This window comes from Felis catus, chromosome E3 (genome assembly GCF_018350175.1).
Source record: "Felis catus isolate Fca126 chromosome E3, F.catus_Fca126_mat1.0, whole genome shotgun sequence".
NCBI lineage: Eukaryota > Metazoa > Chordata > Mammalia > Carnivora > Felidae > Felis > Felis catus.
The window spans coordinates 18067610-18089749 of NC_058383.1; the positions used below are offsets into that span (position 1 = coordinate 18067610).

Genomic DNA, 22140 nt, shown 5'->3' on the forward strand with positions numbered 1-22140 from the left:
TCAAATGTGTTGGTCTTGGGGCACCTGGGTGGCTCAGTTGGTTGAGCATCCGATTTGGTTTTGGCTCAGGTCATGATCTCAGGGTCGTGGGATTAAGCCCCGAGTCTGGCTTTGCACTAGGCATGGAGCTTGCTTAAGATTCTCTCTCTCTCCCCACCCCCCACCCCTCTCCCCGACTCACTCTTTCAAATTAAAAAACAAATGTTGGTCTTGGGGCACCTGGCTGTTCTAGGGGTCATAGGTTTGAGCCCCACGTTGGGTATAGAGATTACCAAAAAAAATAATAAACTTAAAAAATATGTTGGTCTTGAGCCGTTAAAATGATTTTGTGGTCCACTAGTGAGTTAAGACCTACAGTTTAAAAAGCACTGTCCTGGGGCGCCTGGGTGGCTCAGTCGGTTAGGCATCTGACTTCGGCTCAGGTCATGATCTCACGGTCCGTGAGTTCGAGCTCTGTACTGACGGCTCGGAGCCTGGAGCCTGTTTCGGATTCTGTGTCTCCCTCTCTCTCTGACCCTCCCCCGTTCATCCTGTCTCTCCCTGTCTCAAAAATAAATAAACATTAAAAAAAAAATAAAAAGCACTGTCCTTGAGGATTTTGGTAGATCTCGAGTCCTTTAACTTCTCATGTTTCAAATGCAGAAATATAGACTCAAAGAAATAGTGACTTCTGTTTTTTAAAAATGCTTATTTATTTTTGAGAGAGACAGCATGCATACAAGTGGGGGATGGCAGAGAAACAGAAAGAGAGATACAGAATCCAAAGCAGGCTCCAGGCTCTGAACTGTCAGCACAAAGCCCGATGCAGGGCTTGACCACACGAGCGGTGAGATCATGAACTCAGCTGATGAAGTCAGATGCTCAACCACCTGAACCATCTGGGCGCCCCTGAGCTGCCATCTTTGATATCCAGTGTTTGGTTCCATCCTGTGGGATATACTCCTCATAAGGAAGATGAAAGACAGACAGTAGTAAGAAGAGACAGAGGAGAGAATCAGAGAGAGAGCTTGGGGGAGGAGAAGAGACAGAGAGAAGAGGCAGAAGGAAAAAGGGATGGAGACAGTGAATACAAAGAACAACTCTTAGAGCAGGAGATGATGGGGAAAGATCAAGACAAACGGAAAGAGAGAAGTAGGAAAGAAAGAAAACCAGAGAGGACAAGAGAGACAGAACAAAACAGCTGGAATGAGGAAGTAATCTCACCAGGACATGCTTGTTTTGAACTTGAAGCAGAGATCAAACAATGCAACCTTGGCTGCCCTCCTTGCTCCCGGAATCTCCAGGCCAAGAGCCCTGTCCTATTTCCGGCTCCTTAGGTTGGGGCTCCCTGGCTTTCCTGGGAGGAGTCCTCAGTCCTAGATGGTCTATGAGGGGTGGATACTCTATGTGTCCAGCTACTAATCATTAATCACCAAGGCTAATAACTCCAGCTCTTCCCTGGGCTCCACCCATCTCTCTGCTTGGGAGGGCCCACTGACTCAGAGGGTCAAAGAGCCAATCCTAGAGGAGTCAAGAAGTAGGACTCAGGAGTCCATCCTAGAGACTTGGGTGGAAGAGAAGAGCCTCAGAAGAGAAGAAATCTATGACATCAAGCTAACCTATGGGAAGGAGCTGTTGTCCCGTGTGGGCCTTATCCCCCAGAAGATTCAGCCATGGCTCCCAGGAGCCCCGAGAGCCTTGAGCCCAGAACTTCCCCCAAGGGAGGAACCATGTACCATTACTTCCTCAGCGTCCCACATGCCTATTGGCCTGACTGCCTGTCTCTCAGGAGGGAGATCGACAGGTGTTAGTTGTCCACCTGCAGCAACACATTACCCTTCTCAGAAAAGTTTTGTAAACAGTCTGGCAGATTGAGGATGGATAGATGGGGGAAAAAAAGCCAAGTATGGCAAAATATTAACCATGGTAGAATCTACGTGGTGTGCATATGAGTGTTCACTGTACATTTCTTTCAATTTTTCTCTATGTTTGGATTTTTTTCATATAAAATAACAGGAAAGAGGAAGAAAAAAATTGTCTGGAAAATAGTAGACACTCCTAAGTACAGGGCATAGGGTGTATCATCCCTTCCCACGAGAGTTTAGATTTCAAATGTAGGACAATGAGGACAATGTTTCTCCTGAAAGATGACAGATTGCAGGTAGGAGCACCTGTAGAACACCCAAATAGGGGAGCGACAACCTTAGACTACACCCAGAAGAAATTAGTAACTTTGGCCACCCAAAGCTCCTGGCTCTTCTGTTGGTGACTGTTTCCTCAACTTTATTCTGTCCATCCTGATACCTGGGCCTTGGCCCAGAGAGGACACCACTCTGACAACTGACCCCAAGAGGCTGATCATGTTTGCTCAGGAGGTGAAGTTCACACGATAAAGAGCAGGGGGAGGGCTTGGACCTGATATAAAAGATCTGGAAGTCTCAGGGGGGTTACTTTGCACCTGGAACTGCCAGGTGAGGGGTGACAGAGGCCTGGGCTAAGGGGTGGAAGTATTGGCTAGATTTGACTTAGGGGGGAATTCAAGCAGAGCTGGACTGCCTGGAGTGAGTGGCAGGGGAGACCTGTGTGACAGGTACCTGGGGCATCTGAGGGAGGTGCAAAGATATCTGGGTCTCAGAGGAAAGACTGGAGATACCTGGGATGCTCGGGGTATCGATACAGCCAGATTTGTGTTAGTGGAGAAAGAATTATGACAAATAGACCAGGCATCTGGAATCTGATATCTTGAGCTGTGGTTCAAACTCGTTGTGCAGTTTCTCAACTGTTCCGATGCTGGTATTGGCACAGTCTCATCTATAATCACCCTCACTGCCTGGATGACACAGAGACGCACCCCTAAAATGCTCCTTTCCTTCTGATTTGAGACCCAGCTAAAGCTAGGAACTTAAACTCTGCCCCAGAGGTCCCCCTAGCCAGGCCCATGTGTCACAGGCAGGTTGCAGTTAGGTTTTGCTCAGAATCCTGGTTTGGTAAACTCAACCATCTCTATGGTTTGGAGATGGCCTCCACTTCTTTGAAACTCTTTTCCTGCTTTGTGCCAGGAGGCACCAGGACTTACACGGGTTGGTCCAGACAGAGGCTTAGGATTGATCTTCTGACTCAGGATGGAACAAGGGGGTCGACTACCTCGAGACCAGGGAGGACAGAGGGGTTAAGGACATCGTACCTGCCAGGAGCAGGACTAGAGACTAGGGGCAATCCTTTCTGAGCCCAAGACTGGGTCAGTTAGGTCTGAGTTGAGGGACAAAGAGGGCCGAGTCTCAGTTGGAGGTCTAAACCAGTGAAGCCTGGGTAAATGAAGTCAAAAGGAAACAGGGTGAATGAACCTTGACATTCTCCTTTCTTTCCCCTCCAGTCCCAGAATGTTGACCATTACTCTTCTTGCCCTTGTCTGCGCATCAGCCTCAGCCAATGCCAGTAAGTGAGAGGCCAGGAGACCAGTATTAGCGTCATGGGAAGACAGCTTCCTGCTCTGCCAGTGGCCAAGGCTCACAGGGGCTGGCTTGGGGTGGTGGGCATCGAGTTGTGGGAAGTGTAGGAGTGGTGAGGAGGGACTGGAGCTCTTGAGATCTCTCCTTCTGACACCTACTGTCCCCTCCAGTTCAGGCTAGGTCCTCCTCCTACAATGGAGAGTATGGAGGCGGTGGAGGCGAGCGATTCTCCCATTCTGGTTACCAGCTGGAGGGTCCCATCACTGCCATCCGTATCCGGGTCAACAGATACTACATCGTAGGGTAAGATTCTTTGTGTGTCTGTGGTTTGGGGATCCTCTCCGATCTTACCACACTGGAAAGTTCTCAGTCACTTTGGGTCACATCTATTTCAGTCAACAAGTCCCAGGGACAACTTGGGATGTGAAAGGTATCAGGAGGCTGGGGTCTGAGGCCGGTGCTGCTATAGCCCTACAGACCCCAGCGTGCATGTCCTCAGGCGAATCTGTACCACAGCCGCTGAGGCGCTGGGAAGCTGGCTACTATGGCCCCACCTGAGGTGTAGATCCCCTTGGGCATCCTCCATCTTGGATGACACTCTCCCCAAAACATGTATCCTTCTGATCCTGGGGCAACAGAGTCTCTTCCCTCATGAAAGCCGTCCAGAAAGGCCCATCTGCTTCTTTCACGTAGGGGTTGGGGGCACAGCCGGAACCTAGATTTCAAAGTGAAGCTCTACCACTGTCCGGGGGGCTCCGGCCAAGTTACTTTTCCTCTCTGAGCCTATCTGTCGGCAAAAGGAGTTGAAGTTCACAGTGGGACCTCAAGGGCTCCCTCATCCCTCACACACCTTGGCACTGGCAGGGGACCTGTCATCTCTGCCACCAGTTTGCAGGTCTCTCGGCTTGTAGGCCAAGAGGTCCTGAATTCCAATCACCCTGCTCAGTCTTCCCTCCCTCACCACCCCCCTCCGCCCAGCCTCCAGGTGCGCTATGGCAAGGTGTGGAGCGACTATGTGGGTGGCACCCAGGGAGACCTGGAGGAGATTTTCCTGCACCCCGGGGAGTCAGTGATCCAGGTGTCTGGCAAGTACAAGTACTACCTGAGGAAGCTCGTCTTTGTGACTGACAAGGGCCGGTACCTGCCTTTTGGGAAAGACACAGGCACGAGTTTCAATGCTGTCCCCTTGTACCCCAACACCGTGCTACGCTTCATCAGCGGCCGATCTGGTGCCCTCATCAATGCCATCGGCCTGCACTGGGACGTCTATCCCAGCGACTGTGGCAGTTGCTGAACCGCAGCCTTGCCCTGGGCCAGGCACTGCAGTGGGGCTGTGAGAACTACCTTACCACCAACCCAACCTACAGGGTTCAATAAAAATAATAATAAAAGGACATAGCTGACGCTGGAGTGTATGTGGGTGTGTGCAGCTGGGACCCGCCTCCTGACTCTGGCTGTGGATGTGTGAATCTCCTTTCTGGCTATCTGTTGGACGTCTTTCTGGTGAAGAGTGGGAGGGAGAGAGAGAGGTGTAATGTCTTGGGCTTTTCTTCATAGTTTATCGAGAAGAGGAAAGATTCTGTCTTGCTCCAACTCTTTTTTTTCAAGGATAGCTCCTGACACTAGTTTATCCAAACTGGGGTTCCAAGCCTGAGAGTGCGGCCTAGCTTACTGCCCAAACCCCAGATGTCCAACTCTCTAGACCATGTCTCCCTTGAGATAGTGTCTCCCCACCAAAAGGCTGTCACTTGGCTCTCTTGCCATTAACCCACTTGCTGTCTCTGGGTGGCCTGGGCCATTTTCTTTCGTGCTTTCTCAGAATCCACCCGACTCCCGAAGCTTGGCCCACGTTTGTGTCAAGAAATCTGTCTCTTACTCCAGCCTGGTTCCTCCCCACCTTTGCCCATAAGCACTGATGCTCCCTGCTTAGCTCAGCTCGCTCAGAATTGGGCTTCTTTCCCTAGGAAGCCGCTACCTCCTCAACGGCTTCTACTCTGCCAATACCATCCTCAAAAATGGACATTCCAAGAGGGATAGATGTCCATGGTGGGTTTCCATGAACGTTGGGGGTTGGTTACCATTCAGGGGAAGCAACAGAGTGGCTGAATAGATTCAGCAAGGATATAAAGTTGCTTTGGAAATAAGCTTTGGACTCTAGTGCCCAGTCCTAAAATTACCACAGTGTTTTGTTTTTGCCTTTTGGTGGTGGTGGTTGGGGGTGAGGGAAGGCACTCATTGCTCCCCAAAGATTTATTCACATTATGGTGAATGCCAGAGTCACATTTCTTCCCAATGAGACAAAGATAATAATTGTTTACATGTAATTTGAGGAAGAAATATTAACATTACAGAAACAAACTCATGCCTAGAGAGTTTTTAGAACAATTCCTTTATTTCTCTCAAAGAATTCCATGGGATGGAGTATCATGTCAGAGTAATTTGTTTTGAGATATAAAGTACATAAAATTCACCCATTTATTTATTTATTTATTTATTTAAGTTTATTTGAGAGAGAGCATGAGCGGCGGAGGGGCAGAGAGAAGAGAGACAGAGGCAGAGAGAATCCCAAGCAGCCTCCACACTCAGTGCGGAGCCTAAAGCGGGGCTCGATCTCACAAACCGTGAGATCATGACCTGAGCTGAAATCCAGAGTCAGCCACTTCACCGACTGAGCCATTGGGTGCCCCAATAATCGACCTTTTAAAGTGTGCCATTTCTGACGTTTTTAGTACATTCAGAGATTGTGCAACTATCACCGCTAATGCCAGAATTTCGTCATCAGCTCAGAAAGAAATCCCATCCCCATTAAGCAGTCGCTCCCCATTCCTCTCCCCCAGCCCCTCGTAACCACCCATCTACTTTCTGTCTCTATGGATTTCCCTGTTCCGGGCATTTCATGTAGATGGAATTGTACAGCAGTGTGGTCTTTTGTGTCTGGCTTATCCCATTTAGTGTATTTTCAAGGATCATCCACGTGGTAGCACGTTCAGGACTTTGTACCCTTGTGCAGCTGAATCTGACACATCAGGTACCTGGTCAACTTCAGGATCAGCTTTGCACCAGCGGGTCTCACCCTGAGCCAGTGAAGTCGCTGGCACCTGACAGACAGCTGCCGTAGAAGAGGACAAAGTCATGGGATTCCCGGCTTTTGTGTAGTCGACATATTAGACTTTTGTAAAAGATTTTATTTAAAGAAAATTTTCCTTTCCTTATAAAGTTCTAAAATTGCTAAATTGAGCTAATCATACATTTATCAAATGCTCTCTGCTAGGTGCTTGGGAATACAAAGACCACTGAAGAATTGTTTCTTTTCCTCTAGTCAAAGGGAAGACTTGGTGAAGGAAGGGGCGTGTGTGTGTGTGTGTGTGTGTGTGTGTGTTTGTGTGTGTGTGTGAGCGTACGCATGTGCGTGTGTGATAGGGGCACAGTACTGGGCTCAGGCCACAGTCTATGCAGAAATATGAACACATTAAAATCACAATCGCACAGTTAAAATGCAAATCTCTACTGGGTAAAGATGAAGCCTCATGGAAAGGCAGGGACCATGCATGTCATGCTAAACTGTTGAAACTTTATTTTATGGGCTACAAGAAGCCACTGAACCAAGATTTTGTCCAGGGGATTGGTAAGATTTATACGAAAATCATCTTTCCTTGTATAAGTGGGGAAAATGGATTGAAGGTGAAGCAGGATGAGATAATAGTTAAGAGACTAGGTCTAGATCAGAAATGATGGATGTCTGAACAAAGGCAGTGATGTGAGGGAAAAAAGAGAGGGAGGAATTTGAGAGATTCGAGGGGGAAGGGAGACTCAGAAGAACTTGATAAAAGAACCCATGAAGGTGAGTCAAAGAGGAGAGTCTAGAAGAACTATCATGTCTAGTATGGGCAACTGGGAAGACAGAGATTCTTTCTAAGATGAGGACTACAGGAGAAGAAATTAGCTTTTGGACCTGTTGCATTTTTAAATAATATTTATTTTGAGAGGGAGGAAAAGAGAGAAAGAGAGCAAGAGAGCGCAGCAGCGGGTAAGCAAGAGACAGAGAGAGAGAGAGACCCAAGCAGGGTCCGTGCCACTAGTGCAGAGCTTTATGCAAGGCTCGATCTCACAAACCTGAGATCATGACCTGAGCCGAAATCAAGAGTCAGACGCTTAACTGACTGAGCCAGACAGCTGCCCCAAGGACCTGTTGCATTTTGACATATCTGTGGCACATCCTGATGGAGACCCAACATTACACAGAGGACTATTTAGCAATAAAGGCTTGGATACAGCTTTCAGGTAAGCCTTAGATTCAGGAGTCACAAGCACAGAGACAATGGACTTCCAGTGATGGATATGTGGAAGAAGTCACGTGGGAAAACTGTGGGCGTATAAAATGAGAAGAAGGCTGGCGTCAGAGGATTGGAGAATACCAAAGAGGAATTGGTTAGAGAAAAGAGATGGGAGGGGCCGGGGAGGGAACGCACTCAGGGGCAAGAGAGAAATTTCATGGAGCTGTTACTGCCATCTAAGCAAGAAAAAGACAGACTTGGGATTCTTTGCCTTTGACAATCAGAAGGTCACGAATAATCCCAACAGAGCTTCAGGGGATTGGGGGAAGCTGAAACCAGGCTGCAGTTGGCTAAGGAATGAATGAGAAATGAGGAAATACAGGCAGCAAGACTTGAATATTCCAAGATGTCTGGCTCCAGAAAGCCAGAAAATAGGCTAGTCACAGTTATGGGGAATGTAAGGAAAGAGAGATCGGGTTTTTTTCCTAGACAGGGGAGACATGAGCATGTTTATATGATGAAGAAGGAGTCAGAGGGAAGAAGAGGCTGAGGATTCAGGAAAGAGGAGGGAACTGATGGAACAAGGTCTCGCAGGAGATTGGGGAGGATGTTTTATGTAGCTGTTGGGGCAGGAAACCTTAAGAAAGAAGAAAATGAAGATGAGTGAAGGTACAGGTTAGTTTGTAGAGGGAGTGGGTATGGAGCAAACCTTGAGGGAATTAATACTCAACCTTGACTTGTTCGGTTGCATAAGTAAACCTGCCTGTTGTATGAGTCACATTCTTCCAGAGGAAAACCAGCAGGAGAGATACATACATATATACATAAAGAGTTTTTTTCTTTTAAGATTTCATTTCATTTTATTTATTTAAATGCTTTATTTTTGTGAGAGAGGGAGAAAGGAAGAGCACAGGAGGAGGAGCAGCAGAGAGAGAGAGAGAGAGAGAGAGAGAGACAGAATCCGAAGCAGGCTCCAGCTGTCAGCACAGAGCCCACTCAGGGCTTAAACTCGTGAACCGCAACATCATGACCTGAGCTGAATTTGGATGCTTAACCGAAGGGGCCACCCAGGCGCCTCTTTAAGGTTATTTATTTAAATATTTTATGTTTATTTTGAGAGAGAGAGACAGAGAGAGAGAGAGACAGAGAGAGAGTGCACACACTAGCAAGCGTGAGTTGGGGAGGAGCAGAGTGAGGGAGACAGAACCCTAAGTGGGCTTCAGTCTCTGAGCTGTCAGCACAGAGCCAGACATGGGGCTTGAACTCATGAACTTGAGAGCATGACCTGAGCTGAAGTCAGACGCTTGATTGACTGAGCCACCCAGGCGTCCCTTCTTATTCTTGTTGTTGGAGGTATTTTTTTATGTTTTTTTTTCTCCTTTGTTGACTTATGAGCTATAACTCTTTCAGTGTGTGTGTGTAGTTGCTTTAGGGTTTATAGCATTCAACTTTAACCTATCTCAGTCTGCTTCTGAGAAGCATTAGACCATATCATACATAGTATAAAAATCTTGCAACTGTAGACTTCCATTTCACCTCTCCTGGCCTCTATGCTATCATTGTGATGTATTTAACTTTTATATATATTGTAACCTCCACAGTATACTATTCTTTTTTTAGAAAAAAATCAATTATCTTTGAAAGGTACTTAAATAATAAGAAAATAAGTCATACATATATATATATATACATATATATATATACATGTTATATATATATACATATATATGTATATATATATATGTTTATATATATACATATATATATATGTTTATATATATACACAAATATATACACATATATATCCATATGTCTACTATTTTTTTTAATTTTTAAATTTTTATATAATCTCCATATCCAACGTGTGGCTCGGTCTCACAACCCAGAGATCAAGAGTCACGTGGTCTACTAACTGAGCCAGCCAAGTGCCCCTATATCTAAGTTTATTTATTTTGAGAGACAGAAAGAGCAGAGGAGGGGCAGAGAGAGAGAGAGGGAGAGAGAGAATCTCAGGCAGGCTCTGTGCTGTGAGCATGGAGCCTGATGTGGGCTCAAACTGACGAGCCGTGAGATCATGACCTGAGCTGGAACCAAGAGCTGGACGCCTAACTGACTGAGCCACCCAGGCGCCCCTACAATTTCTACTATTTCTGATGCTCCTCATTCCTTTTGTGAATCCAGATTTCTTGTAGGATTATTTTTCTGCCGCTCAAAGGATGTCATTTTACAATTTCATTGGGTGTGGGTCTTCTGGTTCAGCTTTTGTAAATCTGAAAATGTCTCTTTTTTGCCTTCACTTTTTTTTTTGAATTGAGATGTAATTGACATAGAACATTATATTAGTTAAAATGTATAATGTGATGATTCGATATCTGTGTATATTGCACAATGATTACCACAAGAAGTCTAGTTAACATCCATCCCCACACCTAGTCACAGTTTTCTTTTCTTGTGATGAGAACTTTTAAGATCTACTCTCTTAGGAACTTTCCAGTATAGATTACAATATTGTTAACTATAGGCACCACACGGTACATTACATCCTCAGGACTTATTTATTTTATGACTCTACTTTGTACCTTTTGACCCCTTTCACTCACCAATCTGTTCTCAGTATCTATGAATTTGGGCTTTGCTTTTTTTAAATTTTATTTACTTATTTATTTATTTATTTATTTATTTATTTATTTTAAGTAAGCTTCATGCCCACCACGGAGCCCAACATAAAGCTTGAACTCACGACCCCAAGATCAAGATCCGAGCTAAGATCAGGAGTTGGATGCTTAACCACTGAGTTGGACACTTAACCATCTTAACCCCGTTAAAGATTTACTTTTGTTTATTTTAAAGGTTACTTACTGTTGAGAGAGAGAGAACATAGGGAAAGGGAAGAGAGAGGAGGAGAGAGAGAGACAATCCCAAGCAGGCTCCTCACCATCAGCATGGAGCTGGACTTGGGCTTGAACTCATGAACTGTGACATCATGACCTGAGCCAAAGTTGGAACTTAACCAACTGAGCCACCAAGGCGCCCCTAAAGATTTTAGTTTTTAAATAATCTCCATACTCAATGTGGGGCTTCGGGCTTGAACTCACAACCCCAAGCCCAAGAGGTGCGTGATTTACTGATGAAGCCAGCCTGGTGCCCCTTTGGGCAATTTGATTATGGAGTGCCTCGGTGGAGATTCTTGTGGGTGAGATTTGTTGAGCTTCTTGTATCTGTAGGTTTATAATTTTCATCAAGCTTGGAAATTATTCAGCCATTAGTTCTTAAAATATTTTTCCATCTCTCTGTCTCTCCTCTCCTTCAACTCCAATCATTCACACACTAGGCCACTTGAGGTCATCCCACAGCACACTGATGCATTTTTCATTAAAAAAACTTCCTTTCGGACTTATGGTAGGGAGGAGCCCAGATGGCAGAACAGCATGGAAGTTTTGTGTGTCTCGCATCCATGAAATACAGCCAGACCAACACTAAACCATCCTGCACACCTAGAAAACTGACCTGAGGCTTAACACAACAATGCGCACAACCGGAATCACAGAATTCAGCAGGCACGCAGCACAGAGAGGTGAACTGGGAGGTAGAGAAGCCAAGGAGGGTAGGGACCCGCTTTTGTGTGTGGAGAGAGATTGGAGACGTGGGGGTGGGGGGAGGAGGTGAAAAGTACCCCCCTCAAAAGCAGCTGGAGAAAAAGTGGAAAAGTATAAACAGCCGCAGGGAATGAACTAAAAAAGGAGAAGGAGAAAGGAGAGGGTTTAAATTCCATTAAGACTCTACAAACCGGGGGAGTGCAGAGGTTGAAACTCCGCAGCTAATACCTGGCAGTGCTCTGGTGGGAAGGGCAAATCTCCAGGAGCAGAGTGGACTCCAGGGTTCTTCAGGCCACACGGGAGAGGCGGTTCCCCTGCTGGGAGGACACCTGTGTGGTTCCCCAAAGGCAAGGCCCCATGGACCCGGGAAAACAACCACATTCGCAGGTACTGGAGCAGGGTTGTTGGGGGTAAGGCCTGGTGCCAGACACGTGTTGTGATTTTCCATAGTTCCTGAAATGCTGCTGCTACACTATCGTGTGAACTTTTTCTGGGGCAGTCTGGCACCCGGCCGCAGTCTCTGGGCGTGGGCAGCAGCACAGTCTCTCAAACGTTCCTGAGTGTGGCCAGCACCAGGCCATTGTTCGGTGAGGCCCTCCACAGAGGGGCAGAATGGGTCAAAGCCCCAGTCCCTCAGAAGTAAGGGGCCGGGAAAAACACCCGCATCAGAGACAAAACTCAGGAGGGAGGTGCTGCTTGGGGCTTGGTCACGAACTGCATAAAAGCGGGGAGTGGATGGAATCTGAATACAAAGGACGGGTGTGTGATTGCTGATCGGGGAGAACAGAGTTCTGATACTAGAGAATGGGTGACTGGGTGACGCCATTTTCACCACTCCTGCGCATGCGCATATACACCTACAAGCGACACAACCGTCCACCCCAGCAAGCTAAGCAGTGCCATCTAGTGGAGAACGGAGCCATTACACTAAGTTCCGCCCAACTGGGCCAACCTCGCTCTTCAGGAACAGAAGACTCTCCACCTGCTTAGTTTGGGGACTATAAAGTACTTCATAGTTTGACTACTAGGAGAAAACGAAATAATTTCAGTCGTATTTCAGTCTGCTCACCATTCCATCTATTCAATTTTCTTTCTTTTTTTCCCTTTCTTCTTTATTCTCTTTTTCATTTCTTTTTCTTGAATACAGAAAAGAAATAAAAATCATTTATTTTCAATTTTCATTAAAATATTTTTCTTTATTTTTTCTACTATATTTTTTAATTTTCTGTATTTTTTCTAATTCTATTTTACTTCCATCATTTCATTTTAGTCTACTTCAGTGTATTCATTTTTTCAAAATTTCAAATGATTTCCTTTTTTTTTCCTTTCCCTTTTTTTCTCTAATCTATCAAGCCCCTTTCAACGCCCTGACCAAAACACACCTAGGATCTTGGATCATTTATTCGATTTTGTGTGTGTGCGTGTGTGTCTTTGTTTTTAATTTTTTAAGTTTAATATTTTTTAATTTTAGTATTTTTAAAATTTTATTTTTTTACCTCATTCATTCTTTTTCTCCCTTCAAAATGATGAAACGAAGGAATTCAACCCAAAAGAAAGAGCAGGAAGAAAAGACAGCCAGGGACTTATCCAACACAGAAACAAGCAAGATGTCTGAACCAGAATTTAGAATCATGATAATAAGAATACTAGCTGGAGTTGAAAATAGATTAGAATCCCTTTCTGGGAAGATAAAAGAAGTAAAATCTAGTCAGGATGAAATAAAAAATGCTATAACTGAGCTGCAATCTCGAATGGAAGCCACAGCAGCAAGGATGGATGAGACAGAACAGAGAATCCGTGATATAGAGGACAAACTTATGGAGAATAATGAAGCAGAGAAAAAGAGGGAGATTAAGGGAAAAGGGCACGATTTAAGAACTAGAGAAATCAGTGACTCATTAAAAAGGAACAACATCAGAATCATAGGGGTCCCAGAAGAGGAAGGGAGAGAAATAGGGGTAGAAGGGTTATGTGAGCAAATCATAGCGGGAAACTTTCCTAACCTGAGGAAAGACACAGACATAAAAATCCAGGAAGCACAGAGGACCCCCATTAGATTAAACAAAACCGACCATCAACAAGGCATATGAGAGTCAAATTCACAAAATACTCCGACAAGGAGAGAATCATGAAAGCAGCAAGGGAAAAAGAGTCCCTAACCTACAAGGGAGGACAGATCAGGTTTGCAGCAGACCTATCCACAGAAACTTGGCAGGCCAGAAAGGAGTGGCAGGATATAGTCAATGTGCTGAATTGGAAAAATATGCACCCAAGAATTCTTTATCCAGCAAGGCTGTCATTCAAAATAGAAGGAGACATAAAAAGTTTCCCAGACAAACAAAAATTAAAGGAGTTTGTGACCACTAAACCAGCCCTGCAAGAAATTTTAAGGGGGACTCTCTGAGGGGAGAAAAGATGAAACAAAAAACACAAATAAATAAATAAATAAATAAAGACCAAAAGCAACAAAGACTAGAAAGGACCAGAGAACACCACCAGACACTCCAACTCCACAAACAACATAATGGCAATAAATTCATATCTTTCAGTACTCACTCTAAATGTCAATGGACTAAATGCTCCAATCAAAAGACACAGGGTAACAGAATGGATTAAGAAAACAAGATCCATCTATATGCTGCTTACAAGAGACCCACTTTAGACCTAAAGACACCTTCAGATTGAAAGTAAGGGGATGGAGAACCATGTATCATGCTAACGGTCAACAAAAGAAAGCCGGAGTAACCATACTTATATCAGACAATCTAGACTTTAAAATAAAGACTGTATCACGAGATGAAGCAGGGCATTATATCATACATAAGGGGTCTATCCACCAAGAAGACCTAACAATTGTAAACATTTATGTGCCAAATGTGTGAGCACCCAAATATATAAATCAATTAATCACAAACATAAAGAACCTCATTGATAGTAATACCATAATAGTAGGAGACTTCAACACCCCACTCACAGCAATGGACAGATCACCTAATCAAAAAATCAACCAGGAAACAATAGCTTTGAATGACACACTGGACCAGATGGATATAACAGATATATTCAGAACACTTCAACCTAAAGCAGTGGAATATACATTCTTCTCCAGTGCACATGGAACATTCTCCAGAATAGACCACATGCTGGGACACAAATCAGCCCTCAACAAGTACAAAAAGATCGAGATCATACTGGGCATATTTTCAGACCACAACGCTATGAAACTCGAAATCAACCACAAGAAAACATGTGGAAGGGTAACAAATACTTGGAGACTAAACAATATCCTACTAAAGAATGAATGGGCTAAGCAAGAAGTTAAAGAAGAAATTAGAAAGTTCATCGAAGCCAATGAAAATGATAACACCACAACCCAAAACCTCTGGGATGGAGGAAAGGTGGTCATAAGAGAAAGTATATCCAGGCTTTCCTAAAGAAGGAAGAAAGATCTCAGATACACAACCTAACCTTGCACCTTAAGGAGCTGGAAAAAGGACAGCAAATAAAAACCACAACCAGCAGAAGACAGGAAATAATAAAGATTAGAGCAGAAATAAATGCTATTGAAACCAAAACAAAAACCAAAACAAAAAACCCAACAGAACCAATCAATGAAACCAGAAGCTGGTTCTTTGAAAGAATTAAAAAAATTGATAAACCACTAGCCAGCTGGATCAAAAAGAAAAAGGAAAGGACCCAAATAAATAAAATCAAGAATGAAAGAGGAGAGATCACAACCAACACAGCAGAAATAAAAACAATAGTAAGAGAATATTATGAACAATTATATACCAATAAAATGGGCAACCTGGAAGAAATGGACAAATTCCTAGAAACATATACACTACCCAAACTGAAACAGGAAGAAATAGAAAATGTGAACAGACTCATGACCAGAAAAAAAAAAAAAAACGGAATTAGAAATCAAAAATGTCCCAAAAAACAAGAGTCCAGGGCCAGATGGCTTTCCAGGGGAATTCTACCATACATTTAAAGAAGAGTTAAGATCTATTCTCTTGAAGCTGTTCCCAAAAGATAGAAATGGAAAGACAACTTCCAAACTCTTTCTATGAAGCCAGCACTATCTTGCTTCCAAAACCAAAGACCCCACTAAAAAGGAGAACTACAGACCAATTTCCCTGATGAACATGGATGAAAAAATCCTCAACAAGATACTAGCCAACCAGATCCAACAATACATTAAGAGAATTATTCACCACAACCAAATGGGATTTGTACCTGGGATGCAGGGCTGGTTCAGTATCCACAAAACAATTAATGTGATGCATCACATCAATAAAATAAAGGACAAGAACCACATGATCCTCTCAATAGATGCAGAGAAAGCATTTGACAAAATACAGCATCTTTTCTTGATAAAACCCTCAAGAAAGTAGGGATAGAAGGATTATACCTCAAGATCATAAAAGCCATACATGAAAGACCCACCACTAATATCATCCTCAATGGGGAAAAACTGAGAGCTTTCCCCACTAAGGTCAGGAACATGACAGGGATGTCCACTCTCACCACTGTTATTTAACATAGTATTGGAAGTCCTAGCTTTAGCAATCAGGCAACACAAAGGAATAAAAGGCATCCAAATCAGCAAGGAGGTAGTCAAACTTTCACTCTTCACACATGATATGATACTCTATATGGAAAACCCAAAAGATTCCACCTAAAAACTGCTGGAACTGATTCGTGAATTCAGCAACGTTGCAGGATAGAAAGTCAATGCACAGAAATCAGTTGCATTCCTATACACCGACAATGAAGCAACAGAAAAATAAATCAAGGAAACAATCCCATTTTTAATTGCACCAAAAGCCATAAAATACCTAGGAATAAGTCTAACCAAAGAGGTGAAAAATCTATACACTGAAAACTATAGAAAGCTTATGAAAGAAATTGAAGAAGACACAAAAAATGGAAAAAGATTCCAAGCTCCTGAATAGGAAGAACAAATATTGTTAAAATGTTGATACTACCCAAAGCAATCTACATATTCAATGCAATCCGTATCCAAATAACACCAGCATTCTTCACGGAGCTAGAACAAACAATCCTAAAACTTGTATGGAACCAGAAAAGACCCCGAATAGCCAAAGCAGGTTTTCTTGAAAAAGAAAACCAAAGCAGGAGGTATCACAATCCCGGACTTCAAGCTATATTACAAAGCTGTAATTATAAAGACAGTATGGTACTGGCACAAGAACAGACACTCAGATCAATGGAACAGAATAGAGAACCCAGACATGGACCCACAAACGTATGGCCAACTAATCTTTGACAAAGCAGGAAGGAATATCCAATGGAATAAAGACAGTCTCTTTAGCAAGTGGTGCTGGGAAAACTGGACAGCAACATGCAGAAAAAAGAACCTGGACCACTTTCTTACACCATACACAAAAACAAACTCAAAATGGATGAAAGACCTAAATGTAAGACAGGAAGCCATCAAAATCCTCGAGGAGAAAGCAGGCAAAAACTTCTTTGATCTTGGCCGCAGCAACTTCTTATTCAACACGTCTCCAGAGGCAAAGGAAACAAAAGCAAAAATGAACTATTGGGACCTCATCAAAATAAAAAGCTTCTGCATGGCGAAGGAAACAATCAGCAAAACTAAAAGGCAACCGACAGAATGGGAGAAGATGTTTGCAAATGACAAAGCCCATAAAGGGTTAGTATCCAAAATCTATAAAGAACTTATCAAACTCAACACCCAAAAAACAAGTAATCCAGTGAAGAAATGGGCAAAAGACATGAATAGACACTTCTCCAAAGAAGACATCCAGACGGCTAACAGATACATGAAAAAATGCTCCACATCACTCATCATCAGGGAAATACAAATCAAAAACACAATGAGATACCACCTTACACCTGTCAGAATGGCTAACATTAACAATTCCGGCAACAACAGACGATGGCGAGGATGCAGAGAAAGAGGAACTCTTTTGCATTGCTGGTGGGAATGCAAGCTGGTGCAGACACACTGGAAAACAGTATGGAGGTTTTTTTTTCCTCAAAAAACTAAAAATAGAACTACCCTACAACCCAGCAATTGCACTACTAGGTATTTATCCAAGGGATACAGGGATGCTGTTTTGAAGGGACACATGCACCCCGATGTTTATAGCAGCACTATCGACAATAGCCAAACCATGGAAAGACACCAAATGTCCATGGATGGATGAATGTGGTATACATATACAATGGATTATTCCTCAGCAATCAAAAAGAATGAAATCTTGCCATCTACAACTACATAGATGGAACTAGAGGGTTATTATGCTAAGCGAAATTAGTCAGAGAGAGACAAATATCATATGACTTCATTCATATGAGGACTTTAAGACCCAGAACAGATGAACATAAGGGAAGGGAAGCAAAAATAACATAAGAACAGGTAGGGGAACAAAACATGAGACTCTTAAATATGGAGAACAGAGGGTTACAGGAAGGGTGGTGGGAGGGGAGATGGGCTAAATGGGTAAGGGTCATTAAGGTATCTACTCCTGAAATCTTCGGATGTAAATTAAAAACAACAAAACAAAACAAAAGAAAAGAAAAACTTCCTTTCTCTGTGTGTTTCATTTGGATAATTTCTGTGGCTATGCCTTCAGCTTCACTAATCTTTTCTTCTGCAATGTCTAATCCACTGTTGATTCCATTCAGTGTAGTTTTCATCTCTGACACTGTAATTTTCTGTATTTTTTTAAGATTTTACTTTTTTAAGTAATCTCGACACCCAACGTGGGACTCAAATTCACAACCCCGAGAGTAAGAGATGCGTGCTCTACCGACTGAGCCAGCCAAGCGTCCCTGACATTGGAATTTTCATTTCTTTCTTATATGTCCATGTCTCTATTTAACTTTTTAAAAACATATGGAATACCATTATAATAGCTGTTTAATGTCCTTTTCTGCTCCCTCTAGCGTTTGTATCAAAGCTGGGTTGGTTTCAATTGACTGATGATTCTCCTCATTCTGCATCATGCATAATCTGTGGTTGCTTGGCCAGCGTTGTGAATTTTACCTTGCCGAGTGCCAGATACTTTGGTAATCTGTGTGATTTGTTAGGCAGGTGCATAGTAGTGTTCAGCTTGGGGATGATTATTCCCCACTACTAAGTGAAACCCTTCCTGAACACTCTGCCCTCCACTTTGTCACATTGCTAGTTGGGCTGGTGCGAAAAGGCCCTGAGCACAGCTGCCTGCAGAGATGGCTCTCGCCCTGGTGTCCTCAAAGGACAAATCTCACTTGTTTTCCTTTCTCTCTGGGATTGCGAGGCATGTTACTGCCTTTCATTGCTTGGTGTCCACTGTTTTGAAAACCATTGTATCGTGTGTTTTGTCTGGTTTTGTTGCAGTGGTGGTGGTGGTTTCTGGCGGGAAGGTAAAACTGGTCCCTGTGACTCCACCTTGAGGAGAAGCAGGGATCTTGGTGTGTGTGTTTCTAAGAGCTCCCAGGTGATCCAGGGTGCAGCCACTTTACAGACCTGTTTTCTCTGCTTGAAATGTTTTTTTCTTAGTCAAATAGAATCTTTGATTATCTCCTCTCCTCCATTTTCTTGGTGCTCTCTGGATCTTCTGTTAGATTAATATGGAATACATTGGCCCTCCATCTCTTAATTTTTCTTTCATATTTTCCATTTCAATGTCATTTTGTTCTACATCCTGAGAGATTTTTAAACTTTTCATCTCATACCTTCCTTTGATTAACTTTTTCTTTTTTCTTTTTTAACGTAAGTAGCCTTCATGCCAAGGATGGAGCCCAACACGGGGCTTGACCTCACACAGGTGACACTTGGCGATGTCTGGAGACATCTTTGGTTGTAACATCTATGGGGTTAGTGAATAGAGACCAGAGGGCTGTGAAATATCCCACAGCATGCAGGCAAGTCTCCCCCACCAAGCATTACCTGGGTCAGATGTCAATACTGTGAAGGTGAGGAAACCCTAGTTTAAGACCATCTGGGAGCAGGCTGCCACAACTCACACCACCAAAGGCCAAGGCAAGGAGGGATCCTCCATACGCACTTCAGGAGACTTCCTGGGCACGTATTCAAGTTTGTTTAAAAGAGCTCGGGGCACCTGGGTGGCTCAGTTGCTTAAGCGTCCGACTTCGGCTCAAATCATGATATCGTTCATGGGTTTGAGCCCCATGTTGGGCTCTGTGCTGACAGCTTGGAGCATGGAGCCTGCTTCAGATTCTGTGTCTCCCTCTCTCTCTACCACTCCCCTGCTTGTGCTCTGTCTCTCTCTGTCTCTCAGAAGTAAATAAACATTACAAAATTCTCCAAAAAAATTAACAAATAAATAAAATAAAATCTTAAAAAAAAAAAAAAAAGAAGAAGAGTGCCTGGGTGGCTCAGTCAGTTGAGTTTCTGACTCTTGATTCTGCTCAGGTTATGATCTCCTGTTTTGGGGGTTCAAGCCCCAAGTCCTGCTCCCCACTGAGGGTGGAGCTTACTTGAGATTCTCTGCCTCCCTCCCTCTCTCCCCTCCCCCAATTGCTTGCTTGCCCGTGCACACACTCTCTCTCTCAAAATATATATATAAAGTTTTAAAAAAGGTTAATATAATAAATTTTGTTACATGTATTTACAACAATAAAAAATGTTACGTCTAAGTAAATTAATAAATAAGTAAAATCTGAATATTATGTATGTTCTGTTTTAATTAGTCATTCCTCAAAAAAAAAAAAAAAAAAAAAAACCACTAAGGGCATCTGGCTGGCTCAGTCAGTAGAGCCTGTGACTCTTAATCTCAGGGCTGTGAGTTCAAGCCTCATGCTGGGTGTGGAACCTACTAAAATAAAATTTTAATTTAAAATTTAAACAAAACAATACAAGGGTAAACATTATTAAAACCAGGAACATCCGACATGATCTAGAATCAAAATGGGATGTTTTGATTCTTAAGTATCTCTTATCACTTCAAAAAATAGCTTAATATTTTTGGAGGGTGCCTGGGTGGCTCAGTTGGTTAGGCATCCAACTCTTGATTTTGGCTCAGGTCATGATCTCATGGCTCATGAGCCCCGTATTGGGCTTTGTGCCAACAAGTGGAGCCTGCTTGGGATGCCTTCCTTCACTTCTGCTTAGATCATCCCTGTCCAATCTAGCCACTTGTATACCTTAACAGTTCTCTGCAGCCAAAGCTCACAGGCCCCATCAGAAGATAAAGGGACCTGGGGTACCTGGGTGGCTTAGTCGCTTGAGCGTCTGACTTTGGCTCAGGTCGTGATCTCACAGTTCGTGAGTTTGAGCCCCGCATCAGGCTCCTCACTGACAGTGTGAAGACTGCTAGGAATTCTCTCTCTCTGCCCCTCCCCACCTGTTTTCCCTCTCTCTCTCTCTCTCAAAATAAATAAATAAACTTAAAAAACGAATAAGAATAAAAAGAAGGTAAGGGGACCAGAACGATCTCAAGGAAGCTAAGTATGTGTAGGGGCAACTTCCCACATGGCCACTTGTGAATGGCACATGGGTCCCTTTTCTCTACCATGATGCCACTTGGAAAGTCACTGAGGTCCATTCTATACTGAGGCTTTCTGTAGCCAGCATCTGCCCCCACACCCTGTGATACATGGCCGCCCACCAGATGTTCCCAGGAGAAAGGAGGGCCCAGGGGCTGCCACATCTTTTCCCGATTCCTACACGAAATGGGCCTGCCCGTACGAAGGTTCGTAGTCTGATTCTGGTGGAGATGGGTGGTCTCAAGAAAATGTTAAGCTTTATCTCCTCCACAACATACCTGGCCAGGATGGAGCCTCTCCTTAGACGATGAGAAACAGAAGAACTTCCTCGGAGCTCGCCTTGCATCAGGCAGTGTTCTGGAACTTTACTTCCGTTAAGTACATCACAACCACAGCAACCTGAGGAGGTAGGCAAAATTATTGCCTTTTTGTTTGTGTATGTGTGTGTTTTCAGATGAGAACAGAAGCAGAGAGAAGTGAAATAACTTTCCCCAGGGACCCAGCTTCTGAGTCCTGCCCCGTCTGTGCGCCTCTCAAACACTCCACCCCGCGTCTGTCTTCCTGCGCTTGTAGAACGTGCCGAGTGCAAGAGCAGGTGACTGTTGGAGCCTCACTCATATATGAAGGAAACGAAATCGGCTCATACTTTCAGCTGAATTGTTCCTGACACAAAGCAAGAATGACCGTGTCCTGGTGGAATGACCTCACCTCATTCCTATTTGATATATTGTTATATCAATATTTGATGGTATATTGTGTTATGTTCTGGAGAATGCTCTTTGTGAGGAGGAAAACAAATAGAGGAAACAAAGGAAAAAATAAACAAAGCAACTTTTGCGGTTGCATTACAATTGATCAAGCCTTTCGCTAAGAGATGTGGAGGCTGAAGGCAAAAAAGAAAGAGGTTAGGGGCACCTGGCTGGCTCAGTCTGTACAGCATGTGACTCTGATCTCCGGGTTGTGAGGTTGAGCCCCACGTAGGATGTAGAGATTACTTAACAATCAGATCTCAAAAAAACCAACAACACACAAAGGCTAAAAAAAAAAGCTACCATGTAATCATAGCTCAATAAACAGAAATTAAAACCAGGTTCCCAAGGCACCCAGGTGGCTCAGTTGGTTAAGCGGCTGACTTCGGCTCAGGTAATGATCTCACAGTTCATGGGTTCCAGCTCCACACTGGGCTCTGTGCTCACAGCTCAGAGCCTGGAGCGTGCTTTGGATTCTGTGGAACCCTCTCTCTCTGCCCCTCCTCCACTCGTTCTCTCTCTCTCTCTCTCTCTCTCTCTCTCTCTCAAAAATAAAAAAATAAACATTAAAAAAATTCTTGTGTCAAGTTGTATGATGCATTTACAA

General features: G+C 43.7%; 3 protein-coding genes across 4 annotated transcripts in view; 2 read left to right on the forward strand and 1 right to left on the reverse strand.

Annotated features, from left to right (window-relative positions):
* The window catches only part of CE3H16orf54 (chromosome E3 C16orf54 homolog), a 78581-nt gene that overhangs the window by 11820 nt on the left and 44621 nt on the right, over positions 1–22140 (reverse strand). The window contains exon 3 of one of the 2 annotated variants that reach the window (XM_006942156.5): positions 21063–21183. The exons of the other annotated variant lie outside the window; for it this stretch is intronic. The gene's annotated coding sequence lies outside the window, so the exon portion shown is untranslated. The remainder of the gene's footprint in view (positions 1–21062; positions 21184–22140) is intronic. 2 annotated transcript variants of the gene reach the window in all.
* The window catches only part of LOC101095538 (zymogen granule membrane protein 16), a 53316-nt gene continuing 32225 nt past the window's right edge, over positions 1050–22140 (forward strand). The window contains exon 1 of the mRNA XM_045048026.1: positions 1050–1316. Within this exon, the coding sequence (XP_044903961.1) occupies positions 1210–1316 (107 nt within the window). The 5' untranslated portion in view covers positions 1050–1209. The remainder of the gene's footprint in view (positions 1317–22140) is intronic.
* Positions 2502–4832, forward strand: LOC105261304 (zymogen granule membrane protein 16). Its single transcript, XM_019820706.3, has 4 exons — positions 2502–2569; positions 3353–3414; positions 3599–3731; positions 4407–4832. The coding sequence occupies exons 2-4, from the start codon at positions 3360–3362 to the stop codon at positions 4720–4722; spliced, it is 504 nt and encodes a 167-aa protein (XP_019676265.2). The 5' UTR covers positions 2502–2569; positions 3353–3359; the 3' UTR covers positions 4723–4832.

Excerpts from the sequence above, each read along its gene's own strand:
- LOC105261304 (XM_019820706.3), top strand. The coding sequence starts at position 3,360 with ATGTTGACCATTACTCTTCTTGCCCTTGTCTGCGCATCAGCCTCAGCC. Across the intron at positions 3,415-3,598 it reads ATCAGCCTCAGCCAATGCCA|TTCAGGCTAGGTCCTCCTCC; the intron begins GTAAGTGAGAGG and ends TGTCCCCTCCAG. Across the intron at positions 3,732-4,406 it reads AACAGATACTACATCGTAGG|CCTCCAGGTGCGCTATGGCA; the intron begins GTAAGATTCTTT and ends CCCTCCGCCCAG.